The sequence below is a fragment of the Primulina huaijiensis genome, chromosome 6, assembly GCF_012295235.1.
Source record: "Primulina huaijiensis isolate GDHJ02 chromosome 6, ASM1229523v2, whole genome shotgun sequence".
Lineage (NCBI taxonomy): Eukaryota > Viridiplantae > Streptophyta > Magnoliopsida > Lamiales > Gesneriaceae > Primulina > Primulina huaijiensis.
This window is the reverse complement of record NC_133311.1, coordinates 20142022-20153574: the sequence shown is the minus strand read 5'-3', so window position 1 is coordinate 20153574 and position 11553 is coordinate 20142022. Positions and strand designations below refer to the sequence as shown.

The 11553-nt window shown below is 33.2% G+C and overlaps 1 protein-coding gene across 1 annotated transcript; it reads left to right on the top strand.

Moving 5' to 3' along the window:
• The first annotated feature begins 6800 nt into the window (after positions 1 to 6800).
• LOC140978085 (heat shock cognate protein 80-like) lies at positions 6801 to 9897 on the top strand. Its single transcript, XM_073442864.1, has 3 exons — positions 6801 to 7054; positions 7691 to 7832; positions 7924 to 9897. The coding sequence occupies exons 1-3, from the start codon at positions 6932 to 6934 to the stop codon at positions 9756 to 9758; spliced, it is 2100 nt and encodes a 699-aa protein (XP_073298965.1). The 5' UTR covers positions 6801 to 6931; the 3' UTR covers positions 9759 to 9897.
• Positions 9898 to 11553: the final 1656 nt, after the last annotated feature.

Here is an 11553-nt window from a genome sequence, read left to right as displayed (position 1 = left end):
AGGATATTACATTTCGTTTATGACAATTTGTTTAATTTATATAATAAATATATTTTAATATTTTTTAATAATTATATTGGATGGTGATAAAATCAAAACATAAGTATCACAATTTAAATAGATATCTTTATTAATAATTTATTTCACTGGTCAATATTATTATCTTAATAATTTACTTTGATTAAAAAGGTTTATTACTTCCTAGAAAATATAAACATCGCATAAATTATGTACAACATGGTTTTTTTTTTTTTTTACTCCTAATTAGAATATAAATTAAAACAATAGCAATAACAATAACTTGATAATGTTTTTATTTTAGCATTTAAAAAATGGCATTGTATATTTTTTTTTATAAATAAATTATTAACGTAACTGATCGGACAATTCATTCCCACATAGCTTAATCCTTGATTTTTATCATATAACGTTATTGTTATTATCATTATTTATTTATTTTTTGTAACAATATTAAATCATATAACGTTAAAAAACTTATTTAATAATAAAAAATAAATAAATAAAAATTCTAGCAAGTTGCGTTCCAAACAGAAATCAAGAAAGCCAGATCTATTGACTGATAATATAATATGTCAGAAACATGTGGTGGAATTATCTAATGTATTTCATTGGGATGGAAACAAGAAAGATTAAATCTTTGGTGTAAATAAATTTGATTTGCAAGAAGGTTAGATCATGCGATTAATTAACATCTGATTCAATGATTTTTTTCGAATTGAGTTTTATGTTTTTTTAAAATTATATTTAAATCTAACATATTAGATATTACCTTTCATTTTTAGAAAATATAGTAATTTACTCTAGTGTTACAACTTAGATATTTAAAAATAGTTCATCACCCACAGATCGAACATAAAAAAAATCATTGTGCATTTATCGAAAATCTTCAGTTCAAATCTTAACAAGTATTTAAGATAAATAATATTATTTCAACCATTCCTTTTTTAATTTCTGAAATATATTTATATTAGTAATGTCTCTTTCTAGCTAGCTTGTTGTTGGACCATTTATCTTGGTATAATAGTTATACCAAGAACCACTTGTTTGAATATCATTAATTCTAATTAAGATTGGGTTCGAGCCACATGATGCATGGCCCCATGCCATGCATATCAATGACAGACGGTATCTATCTTATATATATCATTGATGGTGCCGACAAAAAGATTTGCATCAAAATCATCGAGCCCGAATGGTTTACGCAGAATAATTACAGATAAAGCAATAACCATGCAGTACATGACATAGCGCACAATTTTTAAATAATAATAAAAAAAAGAGATCTTAAGTTGTGCGACAAGAAGTTTAGGTTCTGGAATCGGTAGAACATATGTTTTTACAGATCGCCCAAAAAAATCCGTGTTGTCTTAATCTCTCTACTTGGGGTAGGAGGCGCGGAGCCAGGATTCTTAAATATCTGGGGCTGGCCCCGTCATGTATTAAACAGTAATGGATTTAGTTAAAATCAAATCGAATATTCTAAAATCGAAATAACTGAACTTTTTTTTCTAACAAATCGAACCGATCAAACTTTACTACGAAAAACTAACAAACCATATTGAGAAAATCGATTATTTCGATCAGTAACACCGTCTACCGAAATTTTAGAATTTTTTTATAATAATTATGTTTTAAATAAAAAATTGCAATATAAAAATTAGATTAAATAAATTTAAATTTTATTTATTAAAAAATATTTTTAAGTATAATACTATTGTCTAATAAATTTTATTCGAAATTTTAATATTTATATCCTTATAAACTTTATTAAAAAACTTAATAATATTAATTTTCTTTATAAAAGTTTAGTTTGTTGTGTTGGCAGAAATTTTATATTAAAAAATAAAATCGAACCGAACTAACTTATATTTTAAAAAAAATTAAACCGAACTTCCGAATTAACCGAATATATGACCAAACGTTTGCCGTTTTACCAAAAGCTATAGTTGGTGGTAATGGTGCAACTCAAATATTTTAAATCGCACAGCAGCCCAAACGTCATGGTTCTATCGCTCTACCTAGTAGGGACAAATATTGCATCTCAACACAGAATCGAATTTTCAAATTAATTCATTTCGATATGTTATTTTGGTTGAAACCAATATTTTATTCACTCATAGACTGTAATTGATGTTTGCTCGTTATTTTTTCATATATGCTTTTTTGGTTTAAAAACAACTTGAAAGATTTATTTTCTCCATTCTTTGAGTTACTTAACTAGAAAAATTCAATATTTTCAAAATTTTATAACAAAGAATTATTTTTCAAATTTCATACTTATTCAATTTTCGGTTATTATAAATAGAAAAATCACAAAACAAGCTCAATAATAATTGCATATAAATAATCATTATACATTTCAATCAATTGATTATTATTCAAAAAATATGCAACAATAGATTTTTAGGGTAAAAATTCAAATTCCAAAATTCATATACATTATAAAATAATATTATTGCAACTTGAATAATCACATCTAAATATTCAATATAATTTTGGAGCCGTTGATTTTTTTTATCTCAAAGTTGTATAATTTTATAGCATATGACAATAAACAATCAATAAATAATAATGAATTATGATTTATAATAATTGTTTTATTTTTAATTTTTAAACATGAGACTACAAAAAATAAAAAAATAAAACTCGTAAAAAATTTGTTTTAATTTTAATATGAGCTGAAAAAATATATAATTTAAAAATATTAAAATTTTTTTAATAAAATAATAGGTGGGGCTGGAGCCCACCCTAGCCCAAGGGTGGCTCCTAGGGTGGGCTCCGCCCCTGGGCCCGTAGGAGTTGACAGAAAGTAATTCGTGTTGTCTTATTTTTACACAGCCCCAAGAAAAAGAAACGAGAAGAAATTACTTATGCTCACCAATGTGTGCTTGCATCATGCAGAAAAGCTTCCCGAAAAATTCTCGAGTGTCCAGATCTCTCATTGTTGAGAGTAAAAGAGTGGACAAGTGGCCGCATACCACTAAAATTACTCTGCATTGCTGGCCGCATACCAAAGTGAATAACTGTAATATCTACTTCCACCATTGATCCGGGGTGGTGCATACCCATAGCTGCAGCAATGCATATAGTACCAAAGTGATCTCGAATCACTGCACCCAAACTATAATTACCGAGGAGCTCCTGAAATCTAGCATCAACATCAAAGTCACAACTGTCCCATGGGAGGAGGCTTCCCAGTCTGAAAATCTTAAACATCAAGGATTGTTTGTATGAATATTTTATATCCACAAGCTTATAATTGGTAGATTTAAGAGTACTGATCATGTTAGTAAATATGCGAACATGGTAGCCGCTCACTGCTAGATGCACTACGCTTTGTATCAACCTTCACCTTTGTACCGATTTTATGGTGTGTACTTGTCTTGATTGATGGATGTAGCTACTTCTTACTTAATTAATGTATAAACTTTATTTTTCCCTTAAAAAAACTTCAAATCTTTATGGCGAGAATAAAGCCAATGATATACATTAACCTTCATATGAATAAAAATAAAGAGAAAATTAATAAAATAGAAGTCTTTCAATATTTCAAAATAAAAGTAAAAAACTTGTCATTTTTCATTATTTGTAATTAGATGAATAATAATAGCAACATCTTTAAAAAAACACCAAGTTTTTAATCATTTCACCAAATATTAAATCAACAATTTAAATATGAATAAACAAATATTAAATCAACTAGCACAAAAAAATTCAGAACTTATAACTCTAGGACTAAATTGTAATTTATGCTAAAACTACGGTTGGTTCGGTTGGTTCTGTTTTTCATTTACAAAACCGAACCTAGAAATATTTTTTTAAAAAAATTAACCTAAACCCAATCGAAAACCGTTTCTACGGTCGGTTCGGCACGGGCTCCTACATGGAATCAAGATTTGTCGTGGTGCTCGAACCATATCTCACTTACTATTTGCGTATGATAGTTTTTTTTCTTTCTTTTTCAGAGCTTCCCCATATGAATCTAACACAAGAGGCAGATCCTTACTACGTATGAGCATGCAAGTGGGCAAGCTATTAACCTACAAAAATCTGGGATATTTTACAGCAATAACATTGATCAAAGCCAAAAAAAAAGGAATTATCGACAATTCTGGGGGTTAAGAACCGGCTATACATCGACAGATATTTGGGGCTTCCGTTGCTTGTTGGCCGTAAAAATAGGGATGTTTTTTGTTATCTTCGTGATATAATTTGGTCACAATTCCATAAATGGAAAAGCAGCTCATTATCATTAATGGCATGCCGTGATGTTCTCATTAAATCTATTACTCATGCGTTACAAACTTATTGTATGAATTGTTTCTTATTTCCTAGCTCAGTACTGCTAGAGGAACTCCAGAAAAAGATGAACTCCTAGCTTCTGGAGGGGTTCAAAACCAAATGGATCACGAAAGGAATACACTGGATTGCATATGATCGGTTATGTACACAGAAAGAATTGGGTGGTTTGGGCTGTCGAAATTTGGGAGGTTATAACCTTGCCATGCTTGCGAAGCAAGGCTGTATATGTATTTCTTCCCTTGATGCTCTATCGTCTCGATTCCTCAAAGCCGGGAAATGATTTTATAAATGCAAGACTAGTGCCAAATCCTAGCTAGCTTCATATGGCGAAGCATCTGGTGCTGATCTTAAGCTATTCTGGCATAATGTATACACTGGAAATATGCAATGGTCGATCCATAAATATTTTTTGCGATCCTTGGTGGCGTGATCCGGAAAACTTCTATATACAGACCTTGATGGAGATCAACGGCTCTGGACAATTTCAGGTCTCATTGATCCATCTTTGCGCCAATGAAATATACATCTGCTATGGACCCTCTTCCCAACACGGGATATCAACGAAATCACCAACATTCCTCTATCATCACTTGTCTCGGAGGATATACAAATCCACATTTCAGCCGAGATGGTACATATTCGATCAGTTAAGTTCGGCTACAGATTCCTTATGGATATCTCTACACATTCCAGTAACCTGCATATATTCTACAACCGGGAATTGGGCTAGGATGTGGAAGCTCGAAGTTCCACCAAAGATCAAGTTTTTTTTTTTTGTGGCGTGGAGTGTGAAACTCTATACCGTACGTGCTGCAAAAAATATACGAGACCAGATTATGGATGTCCATATATGTTGTTTTTTATGCAGCTCCGACATTGAAAATAATCGGCATCTCTTCATTGACTGCCCCCTTATGCACGGACTTATTGGAGCCTCGCTAATTTGATACACCTTGTGGATGAATGCGCAAATGAATCGGAGCCTAGTGGTGTCAATTCAGGTGGGTTCGGATAAGGTTGAAGCATGAGTATTACAAAAACTTTCTCGACCCAAACCCGGACCAACCCGGAAATCATGAACCCGAACCTGAACCAACCGGACCAACACATTTTTTTTTTAAATTTTATTTTTAAGATATATGATTATTTTATTATGCAACGTTAGTATTTTATTATTTAACAAAATAATTAAATAAAAACTCAAAACACATAATAGATATTTTAGTTTAAATATATAATAACAAAACATCACCTAAATATACGATAATTATGTTTCATGGATATAAATATTTAAAATTATGAGTAAAAGTTGTCTAAACTATTAATTACTTCATAAAATAAACAACTGATTAAAAAATTCTATACTTCAGAGAATAATTATTGCATGATAAATATTTATGATATCAATAACAATAAATCATAATTTTTTTTCAAACATCACAAAATAACTTTCGATAAACTTTTAAAAAAATCAATATTTACAAAATAAATATTTGATCAAGCGTCTTCATTTATAAAAATTCATAAATTGAAAATTTACTTGTAAAAAAATTAAAGCATATTTACTACAAAAAACAAAAAATTGTTTAAAAAATCAAATTTTACAAAATAAATATTATATGATAAAATTTATGATATTGATGCATTTACAATAAAAAAAATTAAAACATACAATTTATAAAAATGTAGTCATTATGGTCAACTCAAGTTGACCCAGACCTGACTATTTTATCGGGTAAGCTTTCGGGACCAACCCCAACATGAAAACGCCCAAACCTAACCTGATTTTTTTCAAGTCGACTTGGGTCCGGTTGACGTATCAGGTTCGAAATTGGCTACCATCGGAGTCTTATGCATAATGGTTCTTTCAATGTCTAGAACGTTGTCCATCTCAGATAATCTCCAACCTAGTCATGATCTTATGGAGCATATGGAAATACATGAACAACAAACTATGGAATGATGTCGATAGAGAAGAAAGCGTCAATATATCTTTGGCATCGGATATGCTCTAGCAATGGCAAAGTGTGCCCAAGATCTCCGATCCGGAGATCCACATACCCGAACAAGTGCGTCTCCTGAAACCATTTGCGATGGCGGTCAATTCTTGTGTTAAAATCATTTTATTTCTTATGACAGTCTTGATTTTATTTTGCTTCATGACTGTAAAAAAAGCTGCATTAAAGACATAAAATATATATTCCAAAAAAAGTATTATTCAAGAAAACAAAATAATTGTATTTTTGTAAAATTAAAACAACTTTTTCGTACTTAAGCACATTTTATTTTTCCAGAATTTAAGTAACAACGTTTACCTGGCAACCAAACAAGACCTAAAAACATCGAAGGATCTGGAAGGGAAAAAAACAAATAACACGCCACACTTAAAAAATAAATAATAAATAAAATTAAATTAAAGAGTTTGAAAAAAACCGAAGGATCTAGAAACCCTAGAGAACAGAGCTATATAAATCCCTTCATTTCTTCCAGCAGTCAGTGCCTCTTGCTATAACGCTAAATTCTGCGGAAATAATCTTTGATTTCGATTTTCTTCTATATATTTCGTTGCAAATTGTGTTGTGTGAAGGTGAGATCCGAGATCGCAGCAATGGCGGATACCGAGACGTTTGCATTTCAGGCGGAGATCAACCAGCTGCTGAGCTTGATCATCAACACTTTTTACAGCAACAAGGAGATCTTCCTCCGTGAACTCATCAGTAACGCCTCTGATGTAATGCCCCTCTCCCTATTTTTGTTTTGTTTTGCTTACAATTTAATCTGTTTTTTAACTTGTCTAGATTTAGGGTATGACTCATGTGTCGCGGCAGGTTGTCTGTGATCTATCGTAATTCAGATCTGATGACATATATATTCGGTGTTTTTAGCGTAATTATATGGCGCCTTTATCTATGTACGGAGAATGGAGCCTTGGCTGTGATATTTGATGGCTAATTCCATGAAAAGTGATTTTTGGCAGTTTAGATTAAGTTATATTTTTATGTGATGTGATGCTACTCCTTGTGCTTTCATCTTTTTGTTCGATTATTGATTCCATAAGAAAATATACGATATAGTCATACCTTGGTTTGTAAAAAACATTTGTGGTCGATTTGCTGGTTTGGTGCTTGATAACCCATAGTATACAGCTGGACAGATGCATGAGATTTGTTGTTTTAAAAACCATTAATTCGACATGTGCGATGTTACATACTATAATTGTAACACTGTTTGATAAATATGTTTGTTATTGTAGTTAAGTAAGCAGATTATTTCCCAAGCTCTCTATACTTGGTCATTATTTATAATGGTAGTGGTGGAGAATAGTTTATGTTAGAAACTTTATACGAATGAGTGATGTTGATTTCAGGCTCTTGACAAGATCCGCTTTGAAAGCTTGACTGACAAGAGCAAGCTAGATGCTCAGCCAGAGCTCTTCATCCACATCATCCCTGATAAGACAAACAACACGCTAACCATCGTTGACAGTGGTATTGGAATGTCAAAAGCGGGTAAGTGTTCTTATGGCCAATCTTGTCTTGCAATAAATGGTTTTGTTTGTATTTATGCGGCGGGTATTTTGTGCTGTCATGTGATTAACAGATTTGGTCAACAACCTTGGTACAATTGCGAGATCTGGGACCAAAGAATTTATGGAAGCCATTGCAGCTGGTGCCGATGTCAGCATGATTGGGCAGTTCGGTGTTGGTTTCTATTCAGCATACTTGGTCGCTGATAAGGTCATTGTCACCACAAAGCATAATGATAACGAACAATATGTATGGGAGTCCCAGGCTGGTGGTTCATTCACTGTGACCAGAGATACCTCTGGTGAAAACCTTGGCAGGGGTACCAAGATCACCTTGCATCTGAAAGAGGACCAGCTTGAATATCTCGAGGAGCGCAGGCTGAAGGATTTGGTCAAGAAGCACTCTGAGTTTATTAGCTATCCAATCTCCCTTTGGGTGGAAAAGACTACAGAGAAAGAGATATCTGATGATGAGGACGAGGATGACAAAAAGGATGAAGAAGGAAAGGTTGAAGAAATTGACGAAGAGAATGAAAAAGCTGATAAGAAAAAGAAGAAGATCAAGGAGGTGTCTCACGAGTGGGATTTGGTGAACAAGCAAAAGCCTATCTGGATGAGGAAGCCCGAGGAAATCACAAAGGAAGAATATGCTGCTTTTTACAAGAGCCTCACCAATGACTGGGAGGAACACTTGTCAGTGAAGCACTTCTCTGTCGAGGGTCAGCTTGAGTTCAAGGCTGTTCTCTTTGTTCCTAAGAGGGCGCCATTTGATTTATTTGACACTAAGAAGAAACCGAACAACATTAAGCTTTATGTCCGCCGAGTCTTTATCATGGACAATTGTGAGGAGTTGATACCGGAGTACCTGAGCTTTGTGAAGGGGATTGTGGACTCTGAGGACCTTCCTCTGAACATCTCTCGTGAGATGTTACAGCAGAATAAGATCTTGAAGGTCATCCGCAAGAACCTGGTAAAGAAGTGCCTCGAGCTCTTTTTTGAGATTGCTGAGAACAAGGAAGACTACAACAAATTCTACGAGGCTTTCTCGAAGAATCTAAAGCTTGGTATCCACGAAGATTCTCAGAACAAGAGTAAGATTGCTGAATTGCTCAGGTACCATTCTACCAAGAGCGGTGATGAGTTGACAAGCTTGAAGGATTATGTGACCAGAATGAAGGAAGGCCAAAATGAGATTTATTATATTACTGGTGAGAGCAAGAAGGCTGTTGAGAACTCACCATTCCTTGAGAAGCTAAAGAAGAAGGGTTATGAAGTTCTGTACATGGTTGATGCAATTGACGAGTATGCCATTGGTCAATTGAAGGACTTTGAGGGTAAGAAGCTTGTATCTGCTACCAAGGAAGGTTTAAAGCTGGAGGAGGGAGAGGATGAAAAGAAGAAGGCTGAGTTGTTGAAGGAAAAGTTTGAGGGCCTGTGCAAGGTGATCAAGGATGTTCTTGGTGACAGGGTTGAGAAGGTTGTGGTATCAAATCGTGTGGTCGACTCTCCCTGTTGTTTGGTGACTGGTGAGTACGGGTGGACAGCAAACATGGAGAGAATTATGAAGGCACAAGCTTTGAGAGATTCCAGCATGTCGGGCTACATGTCCAGCAAAAAGACAATGGAGATAAATCCGGAGAACTCAATCATGGAGGAGCTTAGAAAGAGGGCTGATGCCGACAAGAACGACAAGTCGGTTAAGGACTTGGTTATGCTGCTCTTTGAAACTGCTTTACTGACTTCGGGGTTCAGTCTTGATGAACCTAACACCTTTGGCAATAGGATTCATAGGATGCTTAAACTTGGGCTGAGCATCGATGATGATGCTGGTGAGGCTGATGCCGACATGCCTGCATTGGAAGACACAGATGCTGATGCCGAAGGCAGCAAAATGGAGGAAGTTGACTAAATCCTAGGTTGTTTTTGATGAGTTATTGACGGAAGTTTTCCTTTCTTAAAATTATGTAGTGGATTAACGGCGGATGACTGATTTTATGGCTTTTTTTATCTATTGCAATCGAGTATGGTGATACTCTTTTTTAAATTTTTTTAATTTTGTTTGCCGTTTTGTCTTTTACTTTGCGACTGTTTTTAACTGGCCGATTAAATCTCGGTTCTATTTTAACCCTGACATTTTCAGGGGTATCCGAATGCTCCAGTAACGATCTTCTTTGGTGATGGGATATCCTATATTTTTCTATCTTGGTTATTTTTCAAGAACCGGCCCAAATCTAAAGAGAGATGGGGGTAAACGTTACTAAAATTAGTGTAAGAGAATTGGTCATATGAATGTTCAATTTTGGCCATGGTAGCTAAAATGTTCGTATAGGCAATTTTGAGTGTTATGTAAATTAGTAGCTTGTTTATTAAGTTTTTTATTATGGAATATTGAAATGATGTTAGACACTTCAAAGATTATTGGTTTTATGTAACTATTCGGACGAGAAAAAAAAAAACACAAGTCAACATAATTTTATAAGAACGAAACTAAATTAAATATTTTAAAGGATCAAAACATAAAATCTGTCAAACTTAAATGAGCATTTTGGCTAGTTTCCTCTCCCATTAGTCAATGAAGATGGAACGGTGGTTTAAGAGTTGCCAGGCTCATCGGTCAAAAGGAAGGCTTGATTTGATGATGCCAGTATAGTAGATTTAGTACTTGGGAGAAGATTGTGCGTATTTTTTGTGTCTCTTCAAACAAGAAATTGAATAGTGGTTATTATTATTATTTTTCTTTCTTATTATGTTTTTTATGTAATTTATAAATGTTTAATTTTAAATTATCTAGATACTTACCATTTTGGATGGATTGTGTAGACTGAATTTATGACCTCGTAACTACTCGTATACATAAATGATAAAACAAATCTATCGAATTTCCGTGTTTAGTTGTACAGGATTTTCCTAGATTGTTTATAATTTCGAAAAAAATATCTATTGGATATAGATTGAACTATGTTTTATTTTGAATTACAAGATTATAGATGCTAGTGGCTAGTGCCGTGATTTTGCACGCTCGTTATAATTTTTGTTATTTTTAAATTAATAATTTTTTATATTTTTTTATTATAAATAATGAATTATCTAAAAATTTTAAAATATAAATAAAAATATGATTAAATTTAAAAGATAGGATGAGCCGCTATTCGATTTTTACAAAGTCGATGAGCGTTCTTAAAAAACATGACCGTTTAGAAGCCTCAAAATCCGCAAAGACGGTGGCCAGATTTAATATATACAATTTTTGAATTTTTTTTAAAAAATAATGTGCGATATTTTTTCAATTAATTTGTATTGGAAAAAAAAAGAGTTATAGATGAATTATCGGATAAATATGGAGATTGACAATAAAAATTAGATATTTAGGTAAAAAAACGATCTAGACGATAACAGTGCGTGGTCGTCCACTGATGTATTATATATCATATTATTAGGGAGTGTTTGGTAGGGGTGATAAGGTGGGTTTATTTTTTTTAACCCACCTTATCTCTCGTTTGATACGCTTGATTATTTAACCAAGTCAATATATTCTATGAATTATTAGGTTATATTAGATGAGTTAAAATAATAACTACTCACCTCCTATGATTATTTATCTAACTCTTAATCTTTCTTATTTTTCCAATTTTACCCTTCTCCTATATCCAAACTCACCACCACTTCCCGCCACGACCGCCGCCACCGACCACTGACCATCGACA